The sequence below is a fragment of the Kryptolebias marmoratus genome, linkage group LG18 (assembly GCF_001649575.2).
Source record: "Kryptolebias marmoratus isolate JLee-2015 linkage group LG18, ASM164957v2, whole genome shotgun sequence".
Classification (NCBI taxonomy): Eukaryota; Metazoa; Chordata; class Actinopteri; order Cyprinodontiformes; family Rivulidae; genus Kryptolebias; species Kryptolebias marmoratus.
The window spans coordinates 9,061,651-9,075,120 of NC_051447.1; the positions used below are offsets into that span (position 1 = coordinate 9,061,651).

The following is a 13,470-nucleotide window of genomic DNA, read 5'->3' on the forward strand; positions in this document are numbered from 1 at the left end:
GGGGGGGGGGGATAAAAGCCTTTTGCAGATCTTCTGTTTGTGACCCTCATATAACACGGCGTGTGTTTGTTTCCTACCCGCCTCTCATGTGCTGGGTTGCCCTTGTCTCAGGCCTCAATTTCCCATCATGTCAAACAGATTGTCTGTATCATGTCAAAAAAAACTTTGCATGAGAAAAATATTTGTATCTTTGCAGTGCTGTGTGCACATGTTCCATAGAGCGAGGCGACTGTTTTTCTTTGTTTGTTTGTTTTTTTTCTTTATAAAATTCTTATCTCCATTTGGCTGTTTTTATCTCAATCATCTTCACGACCCAATTATCCTGCTATTCATATGTACATGCTAAAATAGATTAGTCTCCTCTGCCTATTTCCTCTTTTTGTAACTGTTAGGTAATTGTTGGCAGAATTTATTAATAAGCCTTTAGCTTTTGCAAAATTTTGGTCCATGTTCTTACCCCCGTAGTTCCGGTTCACGAAACCAGTTTGGTCAAATTCAGCCTGGTTTTGCTCTCGTCGTGTCATCCCTAACGTTAAACCCAGATGACGATGTAGCTAAAGTAGTGTCCCTTGTCACTTGACTTGTATGTCTCACAACGGTCGATTTTGCTTTTCGGCAGATCGATCTCTGTGATTAACCGTGGTCATTTCTCCCCCCCCCCCTCTCGGTGGATAGCACCGCTCAGTGGCTTCTGGAATCCTTCACGAGTGACTCATACCTAAATCCACCCAAAGGGAGACGTCGAAAGCAACGAAGAGAGGAAAGAAGGAAGAAAAAAAAGAGGAGGAGGAGGAATTGGATAGTGAGTGAGAGGAACAATAAATGAAGGGGGAAAATGACTGTAGAAAGAATGTAAGAGAGGAAGAGGGGCTGTGTGCAGCTGGGCAAGAGTGGAAAAAACGGAGCGAGAGAAGGGGTCGATGGCCCTGCCTCGCGCTGCTAATGTGGCATCACTAATGTGTTCGGTGCGTTGGGCCAAATTCTCTGAGCCCTCCCCGAGTCCTTGGGCTGCTCACCTAAAAGTGGACGTGGCAGGGAGGCGGCGTGGCCCTGACAAACCTCTTTCCCAAATTTATCTCTTAACTGACCCCAAAGCTGACAAGAATGAAGGGAATTTTCACAGATTATAAATTCTCCAAGAAAGTCCAGGTTGTAAGAGTGTTGTTTTTTTTTTGTTTTTTTTTAAAACAAGTTTGTGGCTATCTACATTCCTAATCCTCAGCGACCTTTTTGCTTAGGGGAAGATCAACCAGGGAGGGGAGCGCGTTTGCGGCGGGGTGCACAAAAACAACGGCTCTGTCCTCGGTTGGCAGAAGCCCACCGCCGGGGTTTGAATTTTCCTAAAATGATTTCAACCGCTGGAAACAGAAACCAGCTGCTGCCGTGGTTCTGGGTCTCGCAGCAGTTTCTGGTGGGGTGTATCAAAGCTGTGGGTGTGTAACATGACTCTGCACGAGGAGCGGTGGGTCAGGACGGCGGTTCTGCTTAACCCTTAAAGGCTTGCGGGAGTTCAAACCCGTGCACTTGGGCTTTGTGTTCCTCTAATTCTGAGGCATTTGATGAGAACCCCACCCTAATAGCATCGCTGAGCCAAGTCGTTTCTATAAACACATGGCTCATGTTGTTTTTATTAGCAGGATTTAAAACGCTAAAAGTCTGTAGTCATCCTTCTTACTGTAGAAGTGAGGAGGCTGCTTTCAGTTTTAGAGAACTCGCAGAAAAAAAAGCAGGATCGCGTGATAATTTGTAATGAATGGTGTCTCTTTTAACCCAACTCTGGGGAGTTTAAGCATCTAATTTGTCTTTTTAACGTGTGTGTATTTCCTTAAAGTTTGTCAGGACATTTGTAACCCTTTACTCCCAAAGGAGGAGGTTAAATTAAACATTAAGTCTTGAATTCCTTGAAGGAATGCTCATCACCTGCTGCCTTTCATGCCAAAGTCTTAAACTAAGATCACCTTGTATTGAGAAACAATAGACTAGTAGCCATTTTGGTCAAACCTGGAATATACCACTATGCACGATATCACAAGACGTCACACACATAGTATGCTTTGTGTTTGACCCTCGGCTATTACCACAGCAAATTTCAGCTTAATATCTGTAAAGTTGACTGAGTTATTGCCATTCTTGTGTTGCTCAATGTCAGCGAGCTGTGGCAGCCATCTTGAATTGAATTGGCTGGAAGAGTTAATCAGTTGTAGCGGTTCGTCCTGTGATTACTTTCTGAAAGTTTCATAAAAATACATCCAGTGGTTCCTAAGATATATTGCTAACCGACACAGTGTGTAATTAAAATAGGCAATGATCTCAAAGATTTTGGACAATGTGTTTGCGCTCAGAGTAGGTGTTGAGGACGAGTTTCAGTGACTACCACACCAACTTTTAGATCAATATCTGTAAAATAGACTGAATTGTGGACATTTTTGTGGTGATAGCCATCATGAATTGGGTTGACTCCGAACATTAATCAGTTGTAAAGATATGTCTAATGATTACTTTTTGTACGTTTCATTCAAATTCGTCCAGTGATCCATTAAATATTTTAGTAACAGACACGGGTACGAGCAACAACACAATCATCCGCCTTCGCCTTTCGGTGGCAGGCGATGAAGATGAGCTTCGGCTGTGCGTGTGAGCCGTCTGCGCTTTCAGAGGAGGGAGCACCTACGCTTGTTACATTACTTGCAGTTAGCCTTGGTATTCTCTCTCTCTCTCTCTAGTTATTTTATTTTATTTTTTTAAAGGAGGCTTCTTAGAGCTACCGTGTGAGCTCATAGATTGCCCGAAGTGCCTCGAGAGGCACTGCGTCTGTATGCAGAGTGTCTTTGGCGTTGTGAAAACGGCTCCCAGGCAGGCCGAGAGGTGCGACCGTGCCAGCCAGCCATGCCTGCTCAAGCGCCGCAACCTCAGCCCGTGTGCTCATCCTGCGGGGATTCACAGAGCCTGGCGTTCAGCCTCAAAAAAACAAAAAAAAAACAAAAGAAAACACAAGGCTCTAGCACTGTGCTGTCACCACACACACTCCACACTCGCTCTTTGAGGACGTACTGACGCCTGAGTGGTGACGCATAATTAAAACAATGTGTCCTCAGGTGATTCTCGTCTATTTATAGTGAAAGTGAAGCACCAGAACTATACACGTTTATAACCAGGAACTATAGGAGTTCAGATGAACACCTTGTGCTCTCCAGTATTTATCACTCATTTTGTTCAAATTTTTTTTACAGAACTGCATCTATGTTGCTACTTCCTGTCTCAACGAGAAACCGGTTAAGGGCACAGTGTCATGTGATTTTTTATTTTTTTTTTTACACCTACAGGGAAAGTAGAACTAGAGTGGGACGATGGTTTATTACGCAAGGCCCCACAGTTTGTCTCCCACAGTGTCACGGGGTAACCTAAAAAAAAAAGGTAGAAGTCATGATTCGACTTCCCCATATTCTGTTTCCAGAGTCAGATAGAAGCTGTGGGTGCTTTATTTGGAAAGTAGCCAGTCAGAAATGGTTTGAGGATTCTTCCCTCAGTGGACGCTCTCCTCTGCTGTAATATGAGAACATTAACTGCAAACGAGTAGATCTAATGTAGCTGATGATAAAAAGCCATTAGTGCGCACGATAAAAGAATTAAAAATCATTTTCGAAGAGTTTGTCCAAGTGCTCAGTAATGGAGGCATCGACCAGGCAGGTGGGATAAACAAGGCTCTTTGTTGAAGTCAACATGGCTCACAGTTAGAGGCGCGACGCCTCCTCAGGTGACCGCAGCCTCACACCAGAGATGGTCCTGAATGGAGCCAGAGCAGTTACCATGACACTGTGACGTTCTCCTCAAGGCCTCTCCATCTCGTCGTCCTTTTCAACATCGGTCTGATTAATCAGCGGGGCCTCGCCTCTCCGGAACGACACGCCGGTGTTCTGGCTTTCGTAGCGCCGTCGATAACGATCTGTTTTACTGTTGCTTGTTAGCCAAGAGCCTTCATGCCCGGGGAGCGTGACATTCTTCTGCTGATAAAATTCCAACCGCATAGTTATCTTAAGCAAAGACGGGTCCGGTAAAACTGCATGACAAAACCACCTCAAATGTACTCATGTTGGACATGTCTTCTAACAGATTTCTTCTCCTGTCTTTTTCAGGTGCCGGAGAGTCAGGAAAAAGCACAATTGTCAAACAGATGAAGTGAGTTCATTTCACTACAGTGAACAATAATAAATTATCCTTCCTAATACACAATCAAAACAACCACTGATGTCTTCGATTTGATCTGCGTAAGGACACACCCCGGCGTATTCGTTGTCCACAACACAGGCAGTGTGTCTCCCTTTGAGATGTTACAGTCTGTGAATGGAGGTGCCATGCAAAATGGATCATAAAGACAATTCCCAGAATGCATTACCACACTCCCTGCCTATGCATCATCCGCAAACTGCGCTGCAAATGAATTAGATTTTCATTAACGTTCTTAGGGACACGCTCATCGATCATCCACACGTCAGAAGCATCTAATCTGTTCCATTACCGCTTTATCTATTTATTCTTAACCTGTGCGGACAGGTTATTTTCTTTTCGGCGCGAGCGGAATGCTAACTAGACTGCAGCAGAAGTTTTCCAACAGGAAAGTTTTATGCAGTTTGGGCGCATTTGTAATACTATTACATTATTCGGGGTTAACAAGCAAGCTTAAGAAGATGTGAACACGTTTAAATTTTCTGTCTGAGAGGGAAAAAAAGCACCTATTTGGAGGTGTTTCTGTTTAAGCCTCTAAGCTGAAGGGACTGGCTCGAAACAACAAACATCCAGTCCTTTTCAGAGACACAAAGTGAACTAACAGGTGGAGCTAACATTTGCTACGCGGCTGCTAACTCACACACACACTCAGCATGAGGCTCAGGCAGTTGACACCTTTTTGCAGGAGGTTCATTTTCTGTGGCGGGAAAAAAAACAACTAACATTGTGTTGAAAGTTTAAAAAAAAGAAAAGTGCCCTTCATAGACAATACAGCTCAGGCAGCATGCTGAATAATGACGATACAGAACGATGGCTGGGGATTGTTGCTTATGTTAACTGATGTCCTTCTTGGTGGAATATAGTATGATATTAAACAGTAGTATTCATACAAATAAAATTATAGTATGCCGCCCTTTTAGACCAAGTGGTATCCCCTCAATGTTGAAATATTGTTGTTGTTTTTTTTTACACACCTCAAAATATCAAAGTGAGACAGATAAGAGTACAAACATGGGTCCATTAAAGACACCATCTGGCAATCCCAGGAACTAAAATAGCATAAAATTTAAAGTTTTTTAACAATTAAGTCTTCAAAAATAATCTTTTTTTATTCTAATCTTTTTCATTTCTCTTGAAATTGGCTGTTTTTCAGCATTGGGAAATCCCTTCATACGATGTTTGGCGTCACGGTGAAACTTTTGGGGCTTTAAATATATGGCTGGAAATCCCGATGACATCACACCAGACTAATAATAAAGAGCTCGCTGTAAACGAAACAAGCTCGTTGCCAGGTTAAGTGATAAACGCTCAAATTTCAACAAACTACGTATCATCTCGAAGCGTTTAAAGATGAAGAATTTGAAACTAATATGAACTCGGTTATAAAAAGCTCCTCATTTTGTCAGCACGGGTCACATATTCGTAAGAAATTAAATCATACCTCCATAATAACTGCGCTTCCTCAGACTTTGTTTTTCAACACTGTAATAACACAAATGAATAACTTTAGGGTCTTGCCCACGTCGGGAAAGTTCAAACATCAGAAACGAGCTCCTACAGGCTGCTTGGCTATGGTTTGATCACAGACTGAACAAATTCGGATCCCCTGCTGAGCCAATCGGTGCGTCTCTAATTTGAGAGTTTTAAGCCTGTCCACACAGGACCGGTTTCTGTCTACGTAGGGTTTTTACTGCTCAGCCTTGCGTCCACACAAAACCGGCATTTAAGGAGTCTCTAAACATTTTTTTTGTTGTTGTTCTGGAAACAGGTTCCAGAGTAAAAAAAAAAAAAACGAAATAAACCTTGAAACGCCACTCTTACGTTTCGTGCGGACAGCCAAAACACAACCTTTCAAAAACCATGTTGTCATAGCCCCGCCTCCAACCTTAACTATGTCCCGAGGGCGTTTGAGTCGTTTCTTTTTTTTTTTTTTTTTTTTTTAAATATATATAAAACCAATTGGTTGTTTTGGCCAATATGTATGTTTCATTTGCCAAAATATAATAATTTGTTAATCTAAACAAACCTATATATTTAACAACCCTTACACTTAATAATAACATATAAAAGAGCATTATTCCTCAAAGAAAAACTACAACGTGGGCTACAGTGTGTTGGTTGTCTTTATTTTCCTACCTGGTAATTGATTAACTGTACAGATACAAAGAAAATCATGGCAAACCCATTGCTGCCATTCAATAGACTATTAGACCAGGGATTAAGCTTCTTAAAATGGATTTGTACACATAGAGTTGTCAGTCTAACACTGAGTCGATATTTTACCCAATGAGCTGCGATTTCTGTCCCAGACTAAGATGAACATGTAACTGAGCCACACTGTTCTCATTACGATGAAGGAAGCACGTTGATTTTCGAAAATATAACCAGAATTTACATTTTCAGTAGGGAAAAAAAACTGATCTAGGACCATTTAAAAAAAACATTGCTTTTAGGGGCATTTTCAATTCTGTGTAATGCTGCCAACCCTTTTAAACAGCATTAGGTGTAAATTAACAAAAAACTCATTTTAAATGAACTTTAGAGTAATTTAATTTACACTATGTGACTTCTGCTTAAGCTGCTTTTCAGAACAAATAAAACAGAGCGCGACTGTTACCAAAAAAAAAATCCACGAAAGACAATTCATTTATAATTTTCGTAGCCAAAAAACAAAAATAAACCGAAGCAGAGGTTTATGTAGTTGCTGCGTATGGATGAGTTTTTACATCCGTGACGACCGGGCTTTTTGTCCCTTTTCGGCAGGATCATCCACGAAGCGGGCTACTCAGAAGAGGAGTGTAAGCAGTACAAGGCTGTGGTCTACAGCAACACCATTCAGTCCATCATCGCCATCATCAGAGCCATGGGGCGCCTCAAGATCGACTTTGGTGACGCTGCGAGAGCTGTGAGTGTCGTGGCGTGTTTAGAGTAAAAACGTATGTTTGAGGTTTTTGTGAAATAGGGATGTTGTACCAGGAAAGTGCCTTTCTTTGGGAATTGGATGTGAATGTTGCTGCATGTGGACGCTCGTTATTGTTGTCCTTTCATCTCTTTATCTCCTTAAAATGCCTTTTTTTTTTATAATCCTGCAACTGGCGTCTTTGCTTGACGCCAGTTCAATGTTAAACCTAATGTTGGATTAATGGCTTTAATGGCTGATTTATGACCCCTGACACCACCTCGGCTCGTCTCCCCAGGACGACGCTCGGCAGCTGTTCGTGCTGGCAGGCTCGGCGGAAGAAGGCTTCATGACGGCCGAGCTGGCCGGCGTCATCAAGCGGCTCTGGAAGGACGGAGGCGTGCAGGCCTGCTTCGGCCGCTCGCGCGAGTATCAGCTCAACGACTCGGCAGCCTAGTGAGTCACCCACCGAGCGCACAAACAAGCGACTCCATAATTGCGAGGCTCACCAGAACCGTGAGTCATTCGAGCAGCAGAGAGAACTCCGCGGTCCTCCACACACACACACACACACACACACCGGGCTATGTCAAATTACTGCCATCCGAGTGCAAACAAACAGAAAGTGTTGTTGCGAGCGGCCAAACACAAGCTGCCCCAACCTTCAACTATGTTCAGGGAGCAGAGAGGTCCAGCTTCTGTCTGGACTTTTAGACTGTCAATATTTGCCTTCCTCTAGCGAGCCTGGAGAGCGGGGGTTTGAAACACTGTTCAATCTTTGACCTCTCTCTTTAGTAGATTTGCCACATGCTTTAAAGGTGAACAAAGAATCACACAAAGATTTTCTCTCTAGCTGATCTGCTGACTTGTGCTTTTTTTTTTTTTTTTTCCTTAAGCAATTGGAACCTAGCATTGTGTTGTGCAAGAGCTTGTGGCTCTAAAACAAATAATATAATCACTACTTTTTTTTCCTTTTTTCATCGGACTTGTTGTTTTGTTTTTTTGGGTACGGAACAAACATCTGAAGTTTGGTTGCAGGTCAGTGGTTATCCTGGTTTCCAAATGTGGAAAAAAAAAAGCCAAAAAAGTCAAAGTTCGTATAATTTTTAAAGAGACAAAACCTTCAAAAAGCAGCGAAGCTTGTCGATTTGGTTTACAGAAATCGCTGTAAAAGGAGTCAACTCTAAAAGAGAGTGTTTCTCTCTGTAGCCGCGTGTTCTCGCGCTGCCTCGTCAGGTGCGTTTTTGTGTTCGGCAACATGTGGGCCGGCGCCGTGGACAGATGGCTTCTAGTTTACGGGCCTCACACTTGGGGAGTTTCCAAGGGAGCTCCGTATTGTCGCCGGAGTGTGGGAGGGGACCCACGGGGAGCCCCCCAACCACTGAGAAACCAGCGCACCCTCCCCACCGAAGAGACCAAGGCTCAGATTAAAACCTGGGTCCTGTTTGCTGCGAGTTAAAGCTCTTAACATGAAGCCCCCGTGGTATTGTTTGAACATAACAAACACACGCTGGGAGGTTTTTTTGTGTGTGTGTTTTATCCTTTCCTGGTTTAAAATATGACTTGTTTGTGCAGAGGGAGTGTTTACCTTGATAAAGCTATCCCCCACCTTTAATTCTGTTGTTTGTTCCTCTTTTTTTTCTTTATTTGTGCGCCTCTCTCTCTCTCAGCTACTTGAACGACTTGGACAGGATATCCCAGCCCACCTACATCCCGACTCAGCAGGACGTCCTGAGGACCCGAGTGAAAACCACGGGCATCGTAGAGACGCACTTCACCTTCAAGGAACTGCACTTCAAGTGAGAATTTCTGCCCAGCGTTGTTTTTAAACAAGCGCTTAATTAGCTTTTTCTCTCTCTATCTCTCTCCCCCCCCCACCCCTTCCTGTTCCTGACTCATTCACACCCATCAAAATTCCCTTTGAACACGTACAGCTGTGAGTTGTGACAGTCTGTGAGGGTGTTGCGTACATCAGCAGTGACTCAGCCGCGGCCCTTTGTTAGCGACGCGGACAGGAAGCGGGGGGGGGGCGGGGACACAGCACGCTTGATGATGTCACAGCAGCAGGAGTTTGTTGCTTATTTCAGAGTCACCGGCGCCGGATCAGAAATTCCGTTTGACCTACATCGCAAAAACGCTTAAAGCAGCGACCGCGTTATGGAAATTGGCGATGGAACACCAGGAGTTTGTAGCTAATGGGTCTCTCAAGGGTAGGTTTTGGGGGTTTTATTTTAGAAGCAACCAGTTTGTGCTGTGGGTCACAGAACACCAGGTCAGGGGGGTCTGAGATGATCTCCAGAAATCAAATAAAGTTAAATAAATCCTACGAGCAAATTTTCACTATAAATTACACAAAACGTGACAAATGAGGTAAAAAGTGATAAGTTTAATTTATGTGTTGCCATTACGCCCTTATTCTTTTATGTTTTTAGCAGTGCTTGTGTAGTTCAGCCAAGGATATTTAGGGTGGCAAGTCTTTTGACGTTGTTATTTTAGGTTCAGACGTTAAAGTGTTCGGAACCCCTTGCAATGAAACAATAAGAGATGCAACACAAGCTATAAATCAGCTGTGTTTGTTTTTTGTTTAATGGTGTTATGAGCCGACAGCTGGCAGAGCCAAAACGGTTCATCTCTTTGTTCGAGAGCAAAGGTCAGAGCGAGCTTGATTTCAGCCAAAGCAAAACAAGATGCGACGACTCGAGACTGAATGAAACTTTCCTTTGCAGCAGACGGTAAACAGCCTGCAAGTTCCTCACAGCGGCCACAGGTGGAGACATCTGTAACAGTGACAGTTGTAGCCATTTTTCTGTTTGCTGAGGTTGATTTTCTGGGGCAGCCATCTTGAATCAGCTTGTAGAAGCACATTCAATGAGTTTCATTAGACTGTGTCCATGTTCATGGGATATTTTGCTAACAGACGCACGCGCGCACACACAGGCGTTTACATGATTGTCTGCCTTTTATGGTGGCGGGAAATTTTTAAAAAAAGCATTTTTAGTTAGAAATTTTGTCTGAAAATTACATAAATGGGCTTGAGTAATTGCTACTAGAGAGGCATTAAGTTTTAAAAACATGTTGTCTAATTGGTTCTTTTCATTATAAAGGTTTTCCTTGTTTTTCCCTCTCCCTCCTGCAGCATTAACTTCCAGACATGTATTTGTTGTATAAACACCGCTTGTATTATCAGTACACACGCCGCGGAACACGCTCACCTGTCCTCTCGTCTCTGCCAATCAGGATGTTCGACGTTGGCGGTCAGCGGTCTGAGAGGAAGAAGTGGATCCACTGCTTCGAGGGCGTGACCGCCATCATCTTCTGCGTGGCCCTGAGTGATTACGACCTGGTGCTGGCTGAGGACGAGGAGATGGTTAGTGCCGCGCTGGAAAATAATAGGACATCGTGTTCTTTTTTTTTTTTGTCCTACGATTGTAAAGGTGGCAAAAAAAAAATCTCCCTCTCCCCCGAGGTCTCGCCTGTGTTCATGGATCACCGAGCAGAGCACAGTACTCACCGCCTCCTCTCCTTCTTCTCCCCCTCAGAACCGAATGCACGAGAGTATGAAGCTGTTCGACAGCATCTGCAACAACAAGTGGTTCACGGACACCTCCATCATCCTCTTCCTCAATAAGAAGGACCTGTTTGAGGAGAAGATCAAGAAGAGCCCCCTCACTATCTGCTACCCAGAATACGCCGGTAAGACCTGTGTGTGAATCCCTAAAGGTTTTATTTAAATCTACCCAGTGAGTTCTGAGATATTTTGCTAACACACACACACACACACAATCACAGGCAGAAGGCAGAAACATGGAAAATTATTGATTTGCGTCAATATTACTGCTAACGTCCCAAACATCAAACTAACTGTACTCTTTATCCAAATAACTATTTCATTGTATTTTGCGAGTAGTTTGTGAAATTCGCATATTGTTAATTATTTAACGTGCTCTTTGTGTCATCATACATTGACTGGGAGAACTTGTTCGCTCGACTGCAAACTATAAATGCGACACGGTTACAAAGCAGAAGAAGTCGACCCAAACTTGTGCAGAAAGCGCTCCGGCGCGGAGCCGCAGCGTCAGGATGTAGTGCAGCCGTGTCGCAGGCAGCCACTTCCTCCAAGCAACGTTTTCAATGTCATTTCCTGACTTCCCGACATCCTCCTCTCTCTCGCCGTTCCCAGGCTCCAACACATACGAGGAAGCAGCCGCCTACATCCAGTGTCAGTTCGAGGACCTGAACAAGCGAAAGGACACCAAGGAGATTTACACCCACTTCACCTGCGCCACGGACACCAAGAATGTGCAGTTCGTCTTCGACGCCGTCACTGACGTCATCATCAAGAACAACCTGAAGGACTGCGGTCTTTTCTGAAGATCCTGTCGGCAAAAATCCACCTTTTTAGCTGGTAAGAAAACGCACCTGGCTTCAAGCTGTAATTCAGTTTTTGTTTTTTTGCTCAGTGGCAGGGTCAGTATCAACAGAACCTTTCTTTCTAACATTTCAGACCCCTCCCTCCTTCATGTCCTCTTTTCTCCTCAGGTGGTGGAGCCAGCTGATTGTGCATCCTCGGTGGGGAAGATGAGAAGAGTTGTGAGGATCCATGATGGACCAGTGCTGTACTATATGCCACTTTTAACAGCTTTATTTATGTTTTTTTTTTTTGTCTCAGAACATTTTGAACTAGCATTTCTGCATCTGTGTAGGCTGTTTGTATCACTGTAAAAGCATCAACATACTTTCCTTTTTTTTTTTTTTTCCTTATTCTTTTTTTTAATTAATCTTCTTGTTTATAAAAAAAAAAAAAAGTAGACGCCTACAATGTTTTTACCATTCCTTCTGCCGCCATTTCTGGAAAAGGAGACTTCGCCGTTGGTGGGAGGATGCTCCTTTTCTTTCTTCCCTACGACACGAAGGGGAAGAAATGAGGAAACAACCGAGTCCAGTTCGTTGGTACCCGTGCCTTCGCATGCTTTTCACTGCGGTCGTTGTCCCGATGCTTGTTCTGTTGCCTGCTGAAGTGTTCTATACATAAAGAGGTAAAGCGTCTTCATATGTTCGTGTCTCGGCTATCTTCTGTATGCACACCACTGAGCTATCAGGAGGAACATTTCTCTGGTCTACAGGTTCATGGGTCTCCGTGGTGACCAACATGTAGCCTCCACAGTCCCCTAACCCAGCCCCACCCCTCCCCCGCCTCCTGCCATGACAATGGAGGGCCTTGGCTGGCCGATCTCACAGTACAATACTGAGATGTATATTGTTACATTTACCCCCACGAATCTGGGGGTTCTGTTTGTTTGTTTTTTTCTTCTTTTTTTTTTTTTAAAGTGTACTAAAAATGTCAACTCTTTCCCAGTCATTCAGAAAAGCGGTTAGTCGAGGCACTGAGCGTCTGATTTTACTCAAGTATTTCAATCACAGAGACCAGATTTGGCACATTTTATTGTATATTTTAATGTATTGGGAGGTTTTAAGGAGGCAAAACAACAGAATGGATTGTTGAGGGTGACGTGATTTTTAGACGGGTCAGATCTTGGTTGACCTTTTTTTTTTTTTTTTTTTTTTTTAAGAGTAGAGGACCTGCTTTAAAAAAAAGCCTTGATAAAGCCTATGATTGTGAAGGTATTCTGGTCTGTCGGTCAGTTTATCAAGAGGAGCGGCGACACGCGGCCCCGGATCTGTTCGTGTAAAGAAACTGCCACAACTGTCAGTGTACGTGTGCGTTCTCCGTGTAAGGAGGATCTTTGTAGACTCATCTCCCTTATTTTGCTAATAAAAAGAATCATTGACAAACCAATTAGAGTTGCTGTATCATTCTGAACACCGTGGTGCAGTCAGTTTTGTTCTAAAGCCTACAGCTGCTTTTGATTTTAATCTGCACCTTTCATCCAGACGCCGAGCTGCTCTGAAGAGTAAATGGCTCGGTAAAAGACTAACATCTCAAATATGTTGCTTTTGTTTTGTTTTCGTTCAGCTTTCAGACATATTGTTGTGTCTGTGTGCCAACTTGTAAACGACGAGCCTCCCAAACAGAACAAGGCGCCACTGTTCTCATCCCTTCACAAAGCTGGATTCTCTGCGATCACCGGAGGGCGAGTCAAACGAGGGCAACCGTTTCACACGTGAACTGAATCATTTGTATTTTGCTTCCCTTTTTTTTTTTCCTCCATGACTGTATATTGGAAGAGCTTGCCTGGATGAAACTGGATCGCGCCTCAGCACGCGACTTCGATAAACGGGCTGATGTTTATGCGCCCTGAAAATTAAAAAAAAATGTTTTAAAGTAAATAAAAACCACCCTCCACTTATTTTCCTACTTGCTTGCGATGTAAAGCAGTCGGGAGGCC

General features: G+C 43.6%; 1 protein-coding gene across 2 annotated transcripts in view; it reads left to right on the forward strand.

The window, feature by feature from the left end:
• gnai1 (guanine nucleotide binding protein (G protein), alpha inhibiting activity polypeptide 1) overlaps nt 1-12,920 on the forward strand; it is a 16,435-nt gene extending 3,515 nt beyond the window's left edge. Inside the window, exons 2-9 of one of the 2 annotated variants that reach the window (XM_037981277.1) lie at nt 4,134-4,176; nt 6,988-7,129; nt 7,422-7,579; nt 8,794-8,922; nt 10,361-10,490; nt 10,663-10,816; nt 11,304-11,528; nt 11,628-12,920. In XM_037981277.1, the coding sequence (XP_037837205.1) occupies nt 4,134-4,176; nt 6,988-7,129; nt 7,422-7,579; nt 8,794-8,922; nt 10,361-10,490; nt 10,663-10,816; nt 11,304-11,494 (947 nt within the window). In that variant the 3' untranslated portion in view covers nt 11,495-11,528; nt 11,628-12,920. The remainder of the gene's footprint in view (nt 1-4,133; nt 4,177-6,987; nt 7,130-7,421; nt 7,580-8,793; nt 8,923-10,360; nt 10,491-10,662; nt 10,817-11,303; nt 11,529-11,627) is intronic. The other variant, XM_017411678.3, reaches the window with a different exon arrangement.
• Nucleotides 12,921-13,470: the final 550 nt, after the last annotated feature.